This window comes from Epinephelus moara, chromosome 2, assembly GCF_006386435.1.
Source record: "Epinephelus moara isolate mb chromosome 2, YSFRI_EMoa_1.0, whole genome shotgun sequence".
Lineage (NCBI taxonomy): Eukaryota > Metazoa > Chordata > Actinopteri > Perciformes > Serranidae > Epinephelus > Epinephelus moara.
In genome coordinates, this window is record NC_065507.1 from 25,520,477 (window position 1) to 25,541,452 (window position 20,976).

At 37.9% G+C, this 20,976-nt stretch overlaps 1 protein-coding gene across 2 annotated transcripts in view; it reads right to left on the reverse strand.

Annotated features, from left to right (window-relative positions):
* Window positions 1-3,619: 3,619 nt before the first annotated feature.
* The window catches only part of LOC126405061 (CD166 antigen homolog), a 61,501-nt gene continuing 44,144 nt past the window's right edge, over window positions 3,620-20,976 (reverse strand). Inside the window, exons 4-16 of one of the 2 annotated variants that reach the window (XM_050068594.1) lie at window positions 19,887-19,951; window positions 19,368-19,455; window positions 18,956-19,129; window positions 15,836-15,960; window positions 15,575-15,707; window positions 15,129-15,241; window positions 14,913-15,039; window positions 13,888-14,009; window positions 10,018-10,150; window positions 8,397-8,426; window positions 7,815-7,926; window positions 5,328-5,463; window positions 3,620-5,236 (exon numbers count right to left, since the gene is read on the reverse strand). In XM_050068594.1, coding sequence (XP_049924551.1) covers window positions 5,361-5,463; window positions 7,815-7,926; window positions 8,397-8,426; window positions 10,018-10,150; window positions 13,888-14,009; window positions 14,913-15,039; window positions 15,129-15,241; window positions 15,575-15,707; window positions 15,836-15,960; window positions 18,956-19,129; window positions 19,368-19,455; window positions 19,887-19,951 — 1,325 coding nt within the window. In that variant the 3' untranslated portion in view covers window positions 3,620-5,236; window positions 5,328-5,360. The remainder of the gene's footprint in view (window positions 5,237-5,327; window positions 5,464-7,814; window positions 7,927-8,396; window positions 8,427-10,017; window positions 10,151-13,887; window positions 14,010-14,912; window positions 15,040-15,128; window positions 15,242-15,574; window positions 15,708-15,835; window positions 15,961-18,955; window positions 19,130-19,367; window positions 19,456-19,886; window positions 19,952-20,976) is intronic. The other variant, XM_050068601.1, reaches the window with a different exon arrangement.

Here is a 20,976-nt window from a genome sequence, read left to right on the forward strand (position 1 = left end):
TAAAAAGAAAAAAAAAAGAAAAAAAAGCATGCATGTTTCTTAGTATTTGAGTCTACTTTCAGTTCAGTTTTAAATCGTAAGGTTTTAGAAAATGCTTGTGTTTAGGAAGTACTGAGAATATGACTGGATAAATTGCTGAATACAATGGATTGCTGTTGCTCAACACAGGTAACAGTCAATTAACAAATCAATATGTTTGCTGTTTTCCATGAAGGCATGCGAGAAAGAAAAAGTTTACTTCATGAATTCAGTGTAAAACAACATGACTAACTGATTTACTAATGCTCATTTTGCTGGTAGAGTATTCCTTTAACCCCTTATCTGGCCCAAGATATTTCTAAAAGAAAGGTACATCAAATGACGAATGATTATTGTCACAACCATGTAAAGGAAAACATTTAGGAACTCTAATCACTGATTTGCGGCATTGTTTTCAAGTAATTGCAGTACAAGTTCCCACAACTCTGTCTGAAGTTTTTTGGTGCACCAATTCTCTTGGTCATCTTTCTGTTTTCTTTTTCTTTATTGCCAGAGATATGCAGTACTTATTGAAGGCCACAGAAGTTGTTGTGTGACATGATCACAAACTAAATGTCTTGTGATAATCATGTTTTAATGCTGTAAAATACTGCTGTAAATGTGAAGGATTTACCTCAAAATATAGTTACCTCAAAAATCCACCTGAGATATTTACATGCCAGTCTTCTATTATGAATATTATGAATATGTGACTAAAATAGAAGAGATCATCATTTAAGCTTTCCTTTCAGACAGGAGAGGAAGGTGTCACCATCAACCCTGTCAACTTCCTGTTTCACTATCCATCAGTTAATCATTTTACCTCATGTATTGGATCTTTTTTTTTCTGTTGTCTGCATTCATGTAAATGTGTAAATGTTCCAGCTGCTTCTCTTCTACCTGTGAACCAGCACAGGAATGTGTCATGTACAATATCTCACATTCATTTTGTCCACCTGGGACTTCACATGTCAGCCATGTTTAAAATGAGTCATTGTACAGTCATAATAACCCTGTTAACAATATATTGGGATGTTTTAGTGTTGATGCAACCCTGAACTTCAGCGTGTTTAAAACAACCCTATATGTATCTGTGATTTTTATCAATAGTTGGATTCTTAAATTAATTTTTCAAGTATTTTTCTTGTGATACTGATAATGCTTTTGAACAGTAACCACAAATGTAGCTATATGTGTAAAGGTTTAATGTTTTCCGATCTAAGTAGGCCAGAGCACTTGGTCTGTTTGATCAGATTTTTCCTCACATTGTAAAAGTTAGAATAAAAGTCCACTGTGTGGCTCATACACTCAGACTTCAGCTGTATGAACACAGTCTCTGTTACCGGAAATAAACAACACACTCTTCACAGATTTTTCCCTGATTCCAATGCTGATTGTTGCAGTATATTCTTTCACCACAGGATGGCAGCAGAAGCTCATTTTGTCCACTATTATGCAGACCATCTGGTGATGACGTCCATGCTGTTTAAATTTCTTAGTGTACACTTTATTTAGAGATGAGGCCTCATGTCACTGACTGGCTGAGCAGCAGCTGGTTAAAGGTAATGGCTAATCACATGCAGAGCGATCACTGCAACAGACTGAACGTGCTGGCGACACTGACCTGTAAATGACCTTGCATTTCATCTGATTATTGACCAAATATCGTGTTTTTAGATTGTGTAAAAAAAAGTAAATTTATGTTTCCAGTTGAAATCGTTTTAATCACATCAGGGTGTCTTTATCCTTTCGGGCCTTCATGGCTCAAAAAACTCACAGATCAAACATTCCTGCCTTTTCTCTTCACCAGTGTCCTCACATGCGGCACTCAGTTTCCATGATGTTGTTCACTCTGATATAATGCTGAGACACCAGCACTGAGTCAAAATAGATTCCAAAGATACTGTTTTGCCATTGTGTGGTATAAAGATAATGGTAGTGCTGGGCGGAGTATTCAGATTCTTTATTTAAGTAGTAATATCATATAGTAAAAACATTGCATTCACAATTTTGCTTAAGTACAGAAGCAGTGTGCAGTGTCAGTAAACTATACTTAAAGTGTCACAATTATCAACATTCATTATGCAGTCTCCTATTACAGAGTGTTATATTTATTTATATGTGATACAAATTATATTTTTGAATTAATATGATTGGTACGCAGCATTTTAATGATGTACCTGTTTGTTGGGGAGCTTATTGTATAAAAATGTGCTATATTTCATATGTGGATTAAATCATTGTGTATGAAATATTAACTACAGCTGTGTGATGAATCTAGCTGAGCATTAAGTACAATATTTCTCTCTGTAATGAGGTGGATTAGCAAAAATAGTTTATTCAAAAATTGTGCTTCAATAGTACTTCAATTACAAGTTAGTGCTGAAGAAGTTTAAATGATTTTGAATCTGAGATGATGACAAGCATCTTATGCACGTGTCATACCTCTTCATCCATCAATTTGTTTTCCTGTTGTGGTCACACTGGCGACAGCATGGAGGCTTTTTATGTTAATGTTATGTCTAGCCTAATGGTTTCTAAAACAGCCAGGATTACAGGTTTTTTTTATTTGGGAACCATTTTCAATAAGAAGACTAAAAAAATTGTTGCAGTAAAAGTGCTAAATCCCAGATGAGCTTTGCTATGAATCTGTTGTCTGAGTTAGTGTAAATGTGTGAATGCTCCAGGTGAATCAACATAGGAATGTGTCATGTACAATATCTCACATTCATTTTGTCCACCTGGGACTTCACATGTCGGACATATCAAAATGAGTCATCATACTGTTATACGTAAGTTATTCCTCATAACAGAAGTATATATTGTCTTTTTGTTGAGACATGAAAATCAAATATTAACAATAGTTTGTACCACAAATGCATCAAAACGTGAAAAAACACATTCGAAAATCGGTGATTTTTGTTTCGTATTTTTGTATCTGATTCTGATGCAGAAACATTTTCATCAAATTCCAAGACTGATTCTAATAAATTCAAATAAACTCATTCTATATACTGAATGACAGTCTTTTCCACTATGTCCACCTTCCCTTCTGCCCTCTTATGGTCTATTTTCTGCTATATTCATAGTTTTCTAAAATTGCTGTACAACTTCAGCCATTAGGTGCAGGGGAAGAAATCAATAGAACACAGGATTGTGATATTTTGCATGGCAATATTGTATCAATACAAGGACGCCAAGAATCGATCTTTTATATGAATTATGAATACTGCAAATACAAATCAAACTTTAGGTAGCATACTAGAATAATTGCTTTCTCAGTCCAATAGACACATTTACCTGTGATAAAAATGAAGTGAGATGAACAGATTGAGAGCTGTATCTTGTGAGATAAAACAGATGTTGACAAAGTATATTGGGGGGAACATAATTTGCATTTGAAAATTTTAATAAATTGCAATATATGCTATCACAACTCAGCATACCGTATTGTATTGTGACTTAAGTGTTGTGATAGTATCATATCATGAGGCCACCCCTGACAGTCATACATGTATACAAGTGAAAAACATTTGGGAACTGTGTTGCTCTTTATTTCAAAAGATGGAAAATGGGAAACACAATTAATATTCAGTGGACATAACTTTTCCAAATGTACACTTTATTTTAAACAAAAGTACAAAAACAAACATCAGGTATTTACAATACTTGCATGGCAATGTTCACTCTCTTTGGTCATTCTTCCAATTGGATGGTTTTACACAAGGTAGGCAACACACAGCAGCTTGGAGGTCTGAGATGATCACATGCTGAATCTATTATTCAACCAGACGCTGAGCAACCTACTGATGACTCACAACTTAATTTCAGTTTTGTAAAGTCCGCAAGCAATTTACCGACGCTTTCGATCCGAGTGATGAATTATGTGACGATTACTGAATTTGCCTACCAGGACATTTTAATCCTGCACAATATAAATAACAAAAGAAAAAGAAAATTAAATTCACATACTTCACAATTACAGCCTGGTCTTGATACATTTTTCGAATTTAGTGAATGCTCTAAACATTGACCAAAATTGTGACATGTACAGCTGCGCGTATTCCGTCGTATTCTACACAAATCTGACATGAAAACATGAACCCTAGTGCACATCACAAACTGAAGCGGCCACAGGTAGATTTTCAAAAGAAGGCAAACATATCATGACGGCTACTTTGAGACATCTTGTCCTGCCTGCGTGCTCCGTTACAAAACGATGCCTTAGCTACACAATAAATCATATCAACACTGATGGAGCACAAATTGAGAAATCTTTTTACCGCTACTACAGGCTCAAGGACTTCTTCTTCTTGCATGAAAACAAACAGTGGCTTTATGTAAAACAATCTATACAGCCAAATGAAAGCCAGTAATATGAGCTGAGTTACATTCTCTCAATAATCTACCTGCGTGTGTTATACAGTGGTTATGCTGAATGTACAGTACATTTGAAAAAAACAAACAAAATGAACTGGATTCATGTTGTTTTCTCTAGTAACTTTGAAAGAGGTACACAATCAAAGAACGACAAAAAAAAATCATGAAATGCCAAAAAACTCTGTGGCACATCACCTACTTCCTGCGATGCAACATGTAAATCAGATTACCATCTATAACTAATGCTGAGTATCACAACATACCCTTAGCCCTTTCAGGAAGTTCATCTCCATTTCTTTTTTTTAACAGCTGAATAAACAAACTAAAATGAACGCACAAATAAACAGATTTAGTACAGTGATGTTGAAGGCAGAGGTTGTTTGACCGTGATGACGTGAAGCTAACAAGCGATGGCGGTGATGTCCCTCGGGCCCCGCTGTGTCTCCGAGGGCCACGGAGTCAGACTAACGCAGGCCTACGCATCCTTACAGCAAAGGCAACTGGTCTAGTAGTAATTCTACTTGCATCAACTAACAAAAGATCTGCATTTTCTCACTTTCCCAAAATTCCATTCTAGCAAACATGAATCCTAATAGTAGACAAGTTTACACATGTATCAGTAGTGCAGACAAGTTATGTATATCACATACAGTATCCATTCTTTTTTTTTTTATAGCAATGGAAGGGTGAGGGTTCGAGGGGCTTGGGGGGTGTTTGGATATGCTTTTTAGTAAAATTCTCCCTGAAACCAAATCCAAACCGTCGTCATCCAAATGTACACTTTTTTTTTCCCCAAAGACAGAGGTGAAGAGAAATGTGCAAAAGTCCCACGTTCTCACTGGAAAAAAAAAAAGAACGAAAACAATGTTTAAAAAAAGAGAATGACTTTGTTCATCTTTATTTGGGCATATGATGGAAATGTTTCCTACCTTTCACATTCCCAAAGGATGGTTGCCGTTTCTTTACACCTCAGCTTTTTGGCTGTTCTCCTCTACTTTCTCCTCCAGTTTTTTCTCCTCCTCAGAAGACCCGTCCTCCTTTTCACCAGTCTTCCAGCTTCCTTGCCTGTTTAGAATAAAAACATTGTTACCCAACATGCTGATAATCCTTACCTCCACAGTCATACTGTATATTAAAAGAGCTCAGCACACTGTCATAGGTGGATTATAAGACAATGGGCCCCTGGGCACAGATATGCAAAGGGCCCCACCACCTCCCCCTATGTAGGAGCAAGACCCACAGGTGGTTGTGGTGGTTTTGTATCTCTTTGTAGTTATTATACATCATTTGGTGATTTTGTGTCTCTTTGAGGCAATTTTGTGTCTTTTTTGTTGCTTCATTTCTTTTTGTAGTCATTCTGTGTCTCCTTGTGGTTGTTTTGTGTCACTTTATAATCATTTTTATGTTGCTTTAAATAATTTTGTGTCACTTTATAATCATTTTGTGTCTCTTTATAATAATTTTGTCATTTATAATCATTTTGTGTCTTTTGAAGAATTTTGTGTCTTTATATAATCATTTTGTGTTGCTTTATAATCATTTTGTATCACTTTATAATCTTTTTGTGTCATTTTGTATCACTTTATAATCATTTTGTGTTGCTTTATAATCATTTTGTGTTGCTTTATAATCATTTTGTGTCGCTTTATAATCATTTTGTGTCATTTATAAGCATTTTGTGTTGCTTTATAATCATTTTGTGTCACTTTATAATCATTTTGTGTCTCTTTATAATCATTTTGTGTCATTTATAAGCATTTTGTTTCACTTTATAATCATTTTGTGTTGCTTTATAATCATTTTGTATCACTTTATAATCTTTTTGTCATTTTGTGTTGCTTTATAATCATTTTGTATCACTTTATAATCTTTTTGTGTCATTTTGTGTTGCTTTATAATCATTTTGTATCACTTTATAATCTTTTTGTCATTTTGTGTTGCTTTATAATCATTTTGTGTCATTTATAAGCATTTTGTGTCACTTTATAATCATTTTGTGTTGCTTTATAATCATTTTGTATCACTTTATAATCATTTTGTGTCACTTTATAATCATTTTGTGTCTCTTTATAACCATTTTGTGTCTTTTTATAATCATTTTGTGTCGCTTTATAATCTTTTTGTGTCATTTTGTGTCACTTTATAATCATTTTGTGTCATTTATAAGCATTTTGTGTCGCTTTATAATAATTTTGTGTCTCTTTATGCTCATTTTGAGTGTCTTCCTGGTTGGTAGCTTAATTTGAGTGACATTTTGCGAGTCAACAGGAGTGTTCCCCTGACACTTTGGGCCCCTAGGCCTGTGCCTGGTAGGCCTGTTAAGTACTTCATCCATGCACACTGCAAATTAGGAAATTGTGTGTAAATAGACACAACACAAGCAAATGAAGGACACGCTTGTTGTTGCCATGAAGTTATCGAAGTGGGCTATCTGTCAGTGGTGTTGGAAAACCACCTTAAGTGTAAGGGGGTTTTTTTTGGTGGGGGGCTTATTTCAACATAGTGATGATGCTGATGTATGTCCAAACTGTGTGCATCAGTTTTTAGTGTCTCCTGGAAACAGTTTCCATTGTGTTGTGAGCTTCTTGCAGCACTTTTTATTTACACACAGAATGACAACTTCCAGTATAGCACTCTTGTCTGGACATATAATGAAGCTGACATGTAAAGCCTGCTGTGTGCCCAATGTGTACTATATCTGTGTATTTCACAAAAAAAAATGTATTTGGATTTGCTCAAAGGTCTAGATTATTTAGGTGTGAGGTGCTGAGTTAGAGATAACGATCGAAGAGGTGTCTGATTTCGATCAAATATAATGGAACTAGATGGCACTCAGCTTGTGGTGCTCAAAGAGGCAAAAAATACATTTGAAAAACTCAACAGCAATGTCTCTTTGCAGAAATCATTAGCCTGTTACTTAAGATAATCCACAGACTTTGTTGTGAGCACTTTCATGTAGGATGTATTTTCTTTGTACTGAACTACACCTGCCAACTGAATCACTGCACAGAAGGAAGAGTGCATCTACTCATGGGATGCACACTTCCTTTTGTGCAGTGACACGGTTGACAGATGTAGTTTGGTAGAAAGAAAATAGTTCAGAGATGAAACTGCCCACAACAAGGTCTGTTGATTATTTTGAGTAACCAGGTCATGATTTCTAGGAAAAGGGCATTGCTGTTGAGTTTTTCAAATGTTTTTTTTTTTTTTTTTTTGGGTGCTTTGATCACCACATGCCAAGTGCCATCTAGTTCCATTACGTTCAACAGAAGGAAGGGATCTCCACCGCCTCAGCCTCTCCAACTCTCTGCAACTCACACCAAAACAATCTAGAAATCTAGAAAATCACTACAAAAGATTAGAATCATTATTATATAACAGTACAATGATTTGTGGGAAGGTCAGTGTTGACTTACTTGGATTTCTTCATGTAGACCAAGTATGCCAGGGCTATAACCACAGTGGCAACGAGGAGACCGACAACAACTCCAACCACCAACTTGGTTTGGTCACTACCATCGGATTGGTCTGTAAGACAGAACAGAAACATGAGAGACCTGGGAGGCACAGCTGAGTACGAAACTCCAGCCTGACTGCATACTAATACAGGAAAGAAAAAAAAAGTCAGTACGTGCAATAAATGCATTGATGAATGGACACATCCGCACTGCACATGGTTATGACTCATTGATTTAAATGTAAATGACAGATATCTTTAGTTTGGTACTGGTATCTCATCAGCCAATGGGATTATGGACAATGTTGATATTTTGTCAGGATGCTGGTAGCTCCACTCCTCTTATTCCTTCATATCTGTGTTTTATTAATGGAAACACACTGTCCAACGATTGATTTTCCAGTTGTAGAGTCCAAGGTGATGTTAAAGGTAAATATTTAATCAAGAGCTTTCTTTTAGTGAGCAACATTTGATTCCCCCATAGTCTTACTTATCTCCCCTCCCACTGATTCTTAAAAGCAAGAAGACCGCTACAACTTACCTTGTTTATCCATTTTCACCTCCACATTTACTGAAATCAGATATGAAATAAAATTAACGTCCAACCAAAGAAAAATAAAAGAAAACAAGCTTGCTGGCCAGAAGTGGCCACTCTACTTCTACTCTACTGTTGCATGCAAGTAGTAGAAAAGAGGGAACAGATTAAGTCCAGCATCCCAACATACACACCACGGAGTGAAAGGGAGGGAAAGAGAGGTGAAATGCTGTCTCAAACACACAGGAATGAGTAAGCAAAAAAGAGCAAAGAATGATAATAACACTGCACGCTGTTGGGGAACGGTGTGTGTAAAGTGCTAAGAGCATGCATTGATTTTGACAGTGGAGAGGTGATAGAAGATAGATCTTCACTCAGTTATTATCAAAAGGCAAAAAACATCAATGTAACCAAACAGAAATCTGCAGACACCTCAAAAGAAACAAAAATAGATATTTTACCACTTATCTTAGTACCGCTTAATAGGGATAAAGATTTTGGGTTTGAGTAAATAAATTGGTTGATTAAACAAATGTATACCAGGAAGGTTTAGGGCTTGTGTCCACATAGTGTTTTTTCTGAGCGGCAGCGTCTTTTTTTTTTCAGTTATTACCAATGAGGAGAAAGTGGATGCAACCACATGAGGCCACCAAGAGAAAAAGTGCCGGCTGCTCCAAGTGCTTTTAGTTGAAAATCCTCTGAACTCTTTAGAAAGGCGCTGGTGACAACACTGCCTCTCCTTTAGCTACTGTCTATCAGACGCTGTGTGATATTTTGGTCAGAAACTGTCCCAACAAAGACAGAAAAGCCTATTTGTGGGCGGCAGTAGCTCAGTCCATAGGGACTTGGCTTGGGAAGCGGAGGGTTGCTAGTTCAAGTCCCTATCCGGACCAAATATAGAGCGTGTACTGGTAGCTGGAGAGGTGCCAGTTCACCTCCTGGGCACTGCCGAGGTGCCCCCAACATCTCTCTATCTAATGCATGTATAGGTCCTGTTTGTGCATGTGTGTGTACTTCAGGCCTGTGTGTATAAGTATATGACAACGGAGTGAAAACAATGAATTTCCCCCCAGGGATTAATAAAGTATATTAAATTAAATTAAATTTGTGGGAGCAGATGGGCCAGACACTGAATACTGCTGGTGAGTGTGATGCTTTTACCAGCATATGCGTCATAGCTTGCTGTTAACTGTGTAGTCAACCCTCTGTTAACATAGTGTTACCTCAGCTACCTAGATATCTACCTCAAGATATTGTTGTTGAAGTAATAAAAACCCACGCATGGGGCATTATGAAGCGCTGGGTTGACTGTTGCCCAGCACCCTGCCCTTTTTTTTGCACAAAAAAAACCCATTATGTGGACACACATTATTATGTCAGCCCAAAATGATCTCATATTTTATCCACTGATCCACTACATTATGTGTGTACACTATTTACTGCATACCTGCTAAAATACTGTGGTTTTATTTAAGCATCTCAAGATTATGTAGTCAACAAGTCAACATGCAGACAGAAAGCGTTAGCGAGTAGGAAAACATCTACAAAGGCAGATTACCGAGTTAGTCTTCAGAAAATATACGAAGCGGAGAGAGACAAGAGGGCTGTGCTCCCACTTTGTACTTACTGTATGACACATTTATAGTTTTGGTATCTGCGCCAAACCCATTGGACACCGTACAAGAGACAGTCAGATTTGCGGTTGGCATGACTGTGATCTTGTGTGTTATCTTTCCGTCGACAAAGGGACTCTCCTCAGGCTGAACGATGACAGGAAAAAAACACAAATGTTAGTATTTCCATATCTGATTTTATACACTGCTGGACTTTTCAGCCTGCCACCGTGTGTAATTAGAGCACATTTGGTACCACTAGGGGGCGACGTTGGATTGATGTGTGACTCAGCCTTTCCATGACAAAGACGCAGCGTGTGTGCCTCTGGGATATAGACACTCGAGTCTCACAGGAAAACCCCAGACACAAAGACAAACTGCCAACACCCTTTTCACGTCCTCTACATATACAAGGGGATGTGGCAATTTTGTAAATACCCATTACGGATCCCGTATTCAAGTCTTACATTATTCTCTCTGTGAATAGGCTTTACAGGATGGGATGAGAGGAGGAAAAATAAACTTTGACTGAAATGCAGAAATGTGTGTTATCTCCAAAATGCATTGTCCTTCAGTGAAAGAGTCCCATGCACCTTTGGTGTTGATTAATTATTACACACGGGTTCAGGTTTTGAGGTTAGACACTGACTGAAAGAGCTGAAAAGAAGTGTAACCATCCTACACACACCCCCGGGTTCACATGTAATTTTAAACTGCTTCATTGAGTGGCTCTGCTATCAGTGTGCACACAGGTACGCCACAGAAACAAAAGAGAAAAAAATGGCCATTTAAATAAAAATTGTCTTCATGACAGTGTGATGCATAATACTGTGTTTGAGCCTCAGAGAAAATACAGAAATGTAGTCTTTCGAAACACTGAGCACAACCACTGAGAAATGTTTGGACTAGATAAGTGTGTTAGCTGGGGAAAATACTAACAGTGCAAACTGCTGCGCACATAACAAGGAGTATTCACTCTGTGGCAAAAGCAAAGCATGAACTGTCTCAGGACCAGGACGCTGGCAAGGTAAACCTTGGATTCTTTAGCTTCCTCACAAGGGGAGGAGGCTTAAACAGACTGTCTTTGTTTAGTCACACCTTCACATCTCGGCTGATGTTATTCATAGGTTTGTTCAGAGGAAAACAATGCCATTATATTTAAACAACAATATCAGCATTTCTGGGCTGTCTTTGCCACTTAAGGAGCCGTTTATAGCGTAGAGAGAAGGATCAAGTGGAATTTTAGATGAACCAGACACTTAAATAGCACTAAAATAACCACAAAGTGTAAAGCCAGCGTTCACCTGCTGCGCATAGAGATCATCTACAATATGTCCTGGCTGCTCCACTGACAGCATGTAGATGATGCTGCCTAAAGATGTCACCGCAGTTACTGCAGCACAAACCAGTTGCCATCTTTTGTAGGAACACCATTGTCAGGCCATTGATTTTTTGTGACAGCCAGTATTGATTTATCAGTCAAAGAATGACTGAAGGGTAAAAAAAGGACAGAAACATTTAAAGCATTCTGAATAATGTGTCTCTTAAAAAGTTAACTAAAAGTGTCATTGTAGGTGGTCAAGAGGAGGAATAACTTGGCTGTGTGGTCTCTTAATAAAGCTGATATCCATCTTGCTTTTTAAATTCATAAATCAGTGCACTGTCGAAAAACACACAAATTAACAAGTGCATGGGGAAAAGTCTTTCTCCATAATCTGGGATGAGAAACAGGCTTGTTATGGCTTGTTGGGTTTCAACTGTCCTCCATGACACTGATGATATATTGATGGTTTTGCAATGGCTTTTTTCCAAAAAAGGGCAGGCTGCTACAAGCACAACAAAGACACTACAGGTGGAAACAGTTTCTTCATGCACTGGTCAGTTTTTGAGACTTTAGGCTATTTTGCTTGCATAACATGTCTTCTTTAAGACTAGCCAAAAGAAAACAACCAAAATACACATTTAGGTGTTTATTTCTGTTCTGGAAATTTATGCAAAAGTGCATATTGGACGATGCCTCATTTGTGCATTTAATTATCTTTTTAGAAAAATTTATACAAAAAAAAAAAAGTTTCATGATCATATCTTTGTTAAAATTTTTACCCCAGTGTCTTATCTTCTGTCTAAAAATACATGTAATTTTACAATACATGTTGTTAAAGTCATTTTTCTCAGAGTTAGTTTTTATATTTCATACTCTGAGGCAGAAATCTCCACTTTAGTAGCAGTTAAACCAAAGTTTCCAGGTCTATTCTTATCTATATTCTGAACGGTTTTTAGGAGGGGTTTGTTTGTATCATTCGCAGACTGATTTATATAACATTTTATTCCGAAAAACGGATAATTATTAATTAAATTTTTTATGGATAAAAAAAGATATTCAAAATCCCCTCTGTCTAAACCCTTGACTTTAATATGTATACAAAATAAAATAAATGGCTTTATTCAATGCTTAGATAGCCGCATGGGGAGTATATGCAGATTAGTGCATAATTAATTAGATAATACTTTATTTGCATACTAAATCATAAAAATTGGGGATGTCTGTAATGCAAGAAAATAATTGTCTTAATGCAACTAATAACTTGGGGAAGTTCCATGGTGATATCTTTTAGTTAAAGGTTTTACTATTCAGCTGTAGTGTTTCCCCTTAAAGTTATAATCATTCATTAAAAAAACACCCTGTTTTGTTGCCATTTATTGTCTTAAATGTGATTACATTCCTTGATTACCTTCCTTTACAGCAGTTTTCATTGTTAGTGGCAGAGTCCGCCACTCCACTGCTGCATTTAAGCTACATACACGTAAGGGATTCACTGGAAACGATGCAGAATGTGATCCAGCTTTTCTGATACTAAATTATTTAAAAACTATTCGACCTCTTTATTAAATCAACATGAGTTTGTTTGGCTGCACTGTAAACAGCAGCAGTTGCTGCTCTGACGTATTTCTGACGGAGTAGCTGCTGTGGTGTTAAACCACGCTTACTGTTTCTACACTAACATGGACTATAATCTTAGGGATTATAACTATAAACTGTGATTGTAAAAAATACCTCTTTGCATAAATGGTGAATAATGGTATGAACTATTTACAGTGGCCGGGTACTCCTAATATGGATTTCCATTTCCACACCCTCATTCACAGCTCACCTATCCTAAAAATAGTCAAAATATCACATGCCTGCAGTTTGTTTGTTTTGACTTGTTGCTTCATGCCAAATTTTAGCAGTTTCTTTTTTGTTTTGTTATAAGGGCTTTGTGAGTTGCATCTGCTTCCACTAAAAGTGTGGGCACCATGAATAAACTTATCTTGAGTACCAGCAAGTGCATTAGATGGTTTGCATTCAGCCTTACACCAAGTCCAATTTTCTTAACTGTGTCTATTGATCTAGAAACTGTTTGGGAATCTCACAGAATCTTGTGAAGCCTGGACGATGTGTGATTCCGCTCATTTTAAAGTAACAAAAAGGATCACTGATGAATAGTTTCAATGGTTTTAAATTCACAGATTTGAGTTTTTATCCTATACATATAATGTGTTTTTTAATAAGTTTCAATGTGACAATAAACTGAACATGCTGCTACATTTACAATAACAGAAATACTGTATTTATTACTATCGACAGAGTATGTTTCCCTTCTAGGTTTCTTTAAGCCTTGAGGAACGTGAAGAAGTTACTGTGAGCTGGCACAGAAGGAGCTGAGTGTACATGAAAAAATAAAATGTTCTTGTATGTGCACTGTGCAGTTATAAAAAAAATTATAGATATGACCGTCAGAAATTGTAACAATTATCGGAAGAAGAATTTCATCTAATTATGATAAGGACTAATGCTGCAAGAGTGTGTGTGTGTGTGTGTGTGTGTGTGTGTGTGGGCATACCGAGGTGCCGTTGATGCTCCAGGAAACATCTGGCTTTGGAGAACCTTCAGCCTCACAAATCAGGACTTCATGTGTGCCGTCTTTACCCGGCTGTTTGTGTAGCTGTTTGATAACTGGAACACCTGCAAGGGGACGGAACTCGTCAGCTTTATCTGAATGGGTGCATGTGTGGCATGATGGCTGCATTTCCTTCATGCACACACACACACACACACACACACAAAATGACCAAGAATAGTTTAACATTTCGGGAAAGATGTTTATTCTGAGAGTTAGATGAGAAGATCACCATCACCGTCATATCTGTATGGCAAGTATGGAGCTACAGCCAGCAGCCGGTTAGCTTAGCTTAGCATAAAGACTAGAAATGGGGAAACAACTAGCCTGGCTTATAGCACTGTAGCAAAAACCGATGCAGTGTTGCCAACTCTTTTCCCATGAAAGTAGCTAGCACTAGCTCCAAAAGTCCCCAGATGATGTCACTGAGCATTAATGGAAGCATTAGTGCACCACTTTCTCGCACTTCTAAACCAGAGAGCTTAAGCATCAAAGTAACCACAGAAAAACACTTCAACTGAACTCCTGCTAGCTGCGATTTAGAAATAAAGTCTCTAGGAGGGTCTGCACAGTTGCTGTACAGTTGCTAATCTAGCAAGAACGTCGACAAGTTGGCATCACTGAACAAAAGTGTTGGAACAACAAAATGTGGTTTTGATTAACTTACTAGATCATCTCTGCTGGTTGCCTAGCAACTCACCATAAAACCACGAGTCATACACTACGAATTTCTGTAGGTATTAAACAACCAAGTTATAACATTTTAATTTGTATCGTTTTTACACTTGACCTGAGCTCAGAGTCAGCTAGCTAGCCTGTTTCCAGTTGTTTAATCCAACATGCTGCTTGCTGTAGCTTTATATTTACCATCCAGACATGAGAGGTATGAATCTTCTCATCCAACCCTCAGCAATACAGCAAGTAAATGGATTTTGTGAGAAAACCTGGAGTGTCTTTTAAGCCCTTACCTTCGACAGCCAGCTCAAAAGCAGCTTTTCTGCTGAGGACCCCCATTGTCACCTCACACTCATAGCGGCCAGAGTCAGCATAAGTTAGTTTGGTAAACTTGGGCTCTTTCTCCAGTTTAACATTATCCTGAATGAAATGAAAAGGAGCATGGTCAATAACAACCACTAACTTGTCTTTAGTGATTCAGTGTTCAGTGTATAAGAGATTGCTTTTACCTTTGTCCAGGAGACCTTGGAGTCTCCGGAGGCATCAATCTGGAAACTTAGATCCAGGGCCTCGCCGGCACTCTTGACAATATTTCCAGAGGGGCTTAAATTGATGTCTAGGTCTAACAAGAGAGAAGAGGATGGTGAAAAGATGGTTCAGAGGCCTGAGAAGGGTCGAAACATTCCTGTTGTTAACCACACAACCCAGCACTTGGCTCACTGCCCTGCAGATGCAGCTTATTAGAGGTAGTCTGGTTGACACAACACTTTACTGCACAAAGCACGGCAAGACAGGTAGGCTGGCAAAGAGAGACATTAGGACTTTCTTTTCTCTAGCAGACCCTTTTTCGCTTTCATAGTAACAAGATTACAGGCAGACAGTGAAATTACCCTGACAACAATGCTGACCGGCATATAGCAAAATTGCAGTTATTTCTACTGCTTTGGTCTCTTACAGTTGACTGTGATGTCCTTAGATGCTTCCATCGTTGGGTCGTCAACAAGAGAGCATTTGTATTCACCGGTGGTGTCACGTGAGACATTCGTGATTATGTAAGTGTCTGTGTTTTCCACTTTCACCAACTCTTCCTTTAAAGACATACAATCAGGTGATTAGTTTACAATGCCGTATTGATGAAAACTGCACAATACATGTAGTAAGCATGAATGGACGCCATCTCTGAGCGTCTCAATGAGATATTGATGAGCATGCGCACCTTAAGCTGGAAGTTAAAGCTGGTAGGAGCCGGGTTACCATCTGCCACACACTTCAGAGTCACATTGTCTCCCTCTACCAAAGGGTCCTGAGTGATGACCTGAAGAACGATGTTTTCTGTGGTGTCTATGCAGAAAATAGGAGACAGGAAGTCAGACAGGGCAGTGCAACCAACTTCAAAATGCAGCTGAAGAGCTGAGCTGAGGTTTTTAAAGCAGATTTTCTTGGTCTTTGGTGAGAGCTTGTGGGTCAGGAGCTGGTGCTACTGTATTCCTGAAAAGGCCAGTGAGACACTGTGTGTGATGTTGATAAATAAACATCAATTCAATAAAATAGTAAGGCTAGTGATACTTTTGACTCTCTTTTTAAATTCATGTCATGTTAGATAACGTTTGTCAGTCCTTTACTCACCAAAAATATACTGCAATCACACAGAAACATACCCACTTAAAAACGGTAATCTCAGAATTTAATAAAGTACCACTTTTTGCTTGTTAATACTAGAAAAATAAGCAGAATTTTTGCATTCCCTAATTAAAATGCTTGTGTGAGCTGAAAGCTGTTCGCTGCTGCTGCTCCCAGCTACTGCTCAAAATTTTTAGTACGATCTACAAGTGAAATTGTATCAAATGCTACAAACATGTTCAGCAACCCCATCTGAAGCACTTTGATGAATTTGGTTACCATGGAATACACATTGATGCAATACGGCAGTTTACAAGTAGTATAGTGGTGTTTTGCTAATGGCCACAAGGTGGGGCTGTTGGTGCCATGTTTAAATATGTCCAGTACACGCTTACCATGTTTAAGTTTATCAAAGTCAACAGAATTGTAAAAATATCATGTTTTAATAACACCTTAGTGCCTCCTGTGGGTGGAATTGTACGATTTAAAAAAAACAAAACAAAACAAACAAAAAAAAAAACGTGTGCATTGATGCTGTCTGAATATTATCAAATTTGGTTGCATCGCGCCACACCTTCAAAAGTTTGGTTTCAAAAGGTTTGGTAATCAATAACAGACAGACAGTAAATGATAGGCTACTCAAAAACCATCTAAATATTGTTTAGATTAGATGAAACGTGCCAAAAGAGGAAGAAAATGTGTTTCACAAAAAATTCAAAATGGTGGAAAAATGTTGTTCGCATAAATGGGTGTGGCCTATATCAATCAAATCGCCATCATCCAATGAACACACTGGGCAAATACTGTTTTACTACGCCTCGTTGTTCATGAGTGATTAGCCAAAACATAAAACACAAAATAACTGACCACATGGTGGCGCTATTGGTATCATATTTTAATATGCTAAGCATTTCCAGATGGGGAATGAGCATGTGCATATGAGTACAATTGCTTTAGCTCCTGTAGTTGTTGAGTTTTAAGCTGTCAAACATTTCTCCCATAGACGAATTTTAACACTTTAAACTTCTTATGTAAGAATACAGAAAAGTAAACGCATACATCACCTGAAGATGTGCAATTTGACTCTGAAATTAAGCTTTCACAATGAACGGTACAGAAGTAGATAGGTGCCAAAAAATGGCAAAATAAATAATGAAGCACCGATACCACCAAGAAAATTTTTTAAACAGATCAACCTACTATAAAACAGCTGAGTGATTTTTTTTTTTTTTTAACCAGAGGAGAACCTTCTGCTGCAGTGTTGTTGTTGTTTTTAACTTTTCATATGTTTCAGCAAACCTGGAATGCATTCAGAGAAAGAGCCCGCGAGCTTTCAGTCTGCCCAACTCTCTATTTTTTAAGAACAGAATATTTAGAAGTTTCTAGTCTGCACCTGGATTTGGATCTCTATCAAAATACCCAAGGTGATGGACAATCAGGGGATGCATGTTTGCTGTTTTCTAATCTATATCGAAATACCAAATCAAGTGAGGAAATTATGCTTGAAAATGCTTTTTACCCTTCTTGCATAGAGTAGATGAAAGGATTGTTACCACTCTGACATCCGTGCGTTAAATATGAATATACTGCAGGAGGCGGTGAGCAGCATAAAGACTGGAAACAGGGGAACCAACTAGCCTGACTCTGTGCAAAGGTAAACAATCCTGGCACCTTGAAAGCTCACTATTCCACATGTTATATATCTCATTTATTTAATCTGTAAAAAAAAAAAAAAAATGTCACAGTGGGCACTGTTTACCTGCCATATATGCCACTCTCTCAATTAACCCAGTAAATTTCAACTAACCCTGCAGCTCCACCACACCTACCTACCAGCCTTTCTCTCATGGACCTTGTCAGACTAGTTGTTTGCCATGTTTCCCTTTTACTAGACTCTATGCTAAGCTAAGCTAAACAGCTGCTGGCTGTAGCTTCATATTTACATCCTGGTTGGAGAGTGCTATTAATCTTCTTATCTTACTCTCGTCAAGAAAGTGAATACATGGATTCCTAAAAATGTTGAATCTTTTTGGGGATCTGAGACAAAAACTACCCACTTGATCATTTGCACATGATGTAACTTTAACTCTTATCTATTATAAGTCTGTGTTGTAGAAGAAATATTCTTTTATGGTAGGTTTTGTTCTGCGTATCTGGCAGTTAAGATAAAATTAGGACCTTGTAGATGTTCTGGATGCGTTCCAAAACATTTTTTGCATCCTCCAAGGTGGCGTGTTTGTGATTCTGTATGAATTAGGATATACTGTATAAGGCTGGGTAAATGTAATGTTATTTGAAGCTTTTGGTATATCTCTGTCCATGCACACGTGCTGTGCCAAAAGCTTCTTCAAACAGGTGTATGTTGTAATAAATATATACTCAAGTAAGGCCAACTGAGGTTCACTAAGTTATTCTTGAATTCATCTAAGTGATGACTGACATGACGTACAAGTTTTCTACATCAGTCTGTGAACAGGTTTTTGAAATATCCTGATAAAAAGTTAAAAAATTATTCCTTTGAGGAGGTAAATAGGACAAAATATTAACTTTTCATTGTCTGTGGTAATAATAAGCCTGAAAAGGTCCTCATCAACCAGCGCTGTCATCTTTGATTTTGTGTAGAAGTTACTCTGACGACAGCTTGCTGGTCGACAGCAGCTGGTGCACTTCACTAAGTGTGTCCAGTGAAGGTTGTTAGCGAGGTTCGGTGACTCACAGGTGATAGTGAAGGTCACTGGAGAGGACACCAGCTCTGAGCCCACGGTGTGCTGAGTGCTGCAGGTAAACTCGGCATCCGTGTCCTCCTTCTTGGCCGAGTACTTCAGTATGGAGGTAGTGGTTGAAAGGCCAGTAACAGGGTCCGGCAGCATTGAGGCTTCGATGGAAATCCCTGGACAGAAAACAAACAACTCTGTCTGAGAACTCTAACAAGGAAAAAATGTCGTAATGACCAAAACACTGCATTCACACTGTCGGAGAGTGCGGCGCAATTCATCGCTGAGGAATAATTTACTGTCCCAGTCAGAGAGAATAAATACATTTCAGTATGTAATATTTATAAATGTCACAACCACTTCAAAGAGCTGTTATTTTGGCATTAAGCATCCAACCGAATGAAGAACACACACCTTTCCCATCAGCCACCAGTGGTATGTTGTTCTTAAGCCATGTGATATTTGCAGCTGGATTGGCGTCTGGTGCAACACATGTTCCGAGCTGTAAAAACAAGAAATCCAAACTTGGGAAAAATAGCAGAGACCTACACTTAGAGACAAAAATACTGAAAGAAAAATCACCATTTCATGAACGTAGAATAAATCTGCATCTTTATAAATGACCAAACATCTGAGCAAATTAACTTTTTTGGCGCCTTTCCGGCGTTAGAGGACTAAGTAGTTTTCTGTGCAATAGAGCATGAAATGCCCAAAGCATTTCTAAAGCCCCTCAGATCCTTTGGGTATTTTAATTGCAGTAGGGGGGATTCTGCTCTTTACTAATTCATGAGAATCACTTCAAAGAACTCATTACTGTAGGAACATGGTCTCTGCTATGCCTCAAGATACCTTAGCTCAAGTGAGGGACTTCCCTTGATGGTTTACTGCTTAAAATAATGTAGGTATAAGCAATGTTTATCATTAAAAACCCACCTTATTAACTTTGCCAATCTCCAGTTCCGACGCTTTGTCAGAAATCTCCAGGCCTGCCGGCGGCTCTGCAAAACATGGAAAAAAACGTGTTAATGAACAGGGTATTAGTGTGGGTGATTTGTGTTCAACATGTCACTCATTATGCTTTATTTGGATCCACATTAGCTACTACTAAGAAAGCAGCCACTTGTCCTGGGGTCCACACATAGAAACATGACATGAAACAAGACATACAACACGTTTAGAAAGTCTCAGTAAGAATGTGTTCAAGATGAGTTAAAGTCAAGTGAAGAACACATCAGAAGGCGTCACATCAGAAGGCGTCACATCGTAGTCGCTCAGTGCCGTTAATTAACACTGGGGATATTGTTTTTTTTTTGTTTTTTTATTAATATTTTTGACAGACAGTACAACATATGCCACGATCACAGATTACAAGACATTTACATCATCGACTGTCCCGTTTTAAAATTAAAACATACATCAAATAAACAATAACATGAATATGCAAAAAACAACAAAAAACAACAACATGTGCCTTACACTTATGTTTTACATTTGTCCTCTCATTCTACCATTCAAACACTATATTGGATTAGGTCAGATCCGGTGCCTTATATTTAGACAGACAACCCCTCTATTGACATCAAAAAGGAGCCCCAGACTTGATTAAAGATATCCTCTCTCCCCATTACTCTGTAAGTGACTCGCTCATATGTAGCCATTCTTGTCATTTGTTCAGTCCATTCCTTGAACCAGCACGAAGTTGATGACTTCCAGTGTCTCAGAATTATTCTACATCCTGTTGTAGTAGCCAAACGTATCCATAGTCTTTGTCTTCCAGTCAAAACGTTATTGTCTGGCAGCAGACCCAGAATGCACAGAGCTGGTGTCTTAGTGAGTTGTAATCCGAAAAGATCATTTAAGAGGGTAACAACCTTTTCCCACAAATGTGCATTTTTTCACAAGAATACAACATGTGTACAAGAGTACCCCCCTCCTTCTCACACCTCCAACATGTGTCATTGTCCTTAAGTTTTAGTTTGGCCATTTTACTGGGGGTCCAGTAGTATCTGTTAAACAGTTTGTA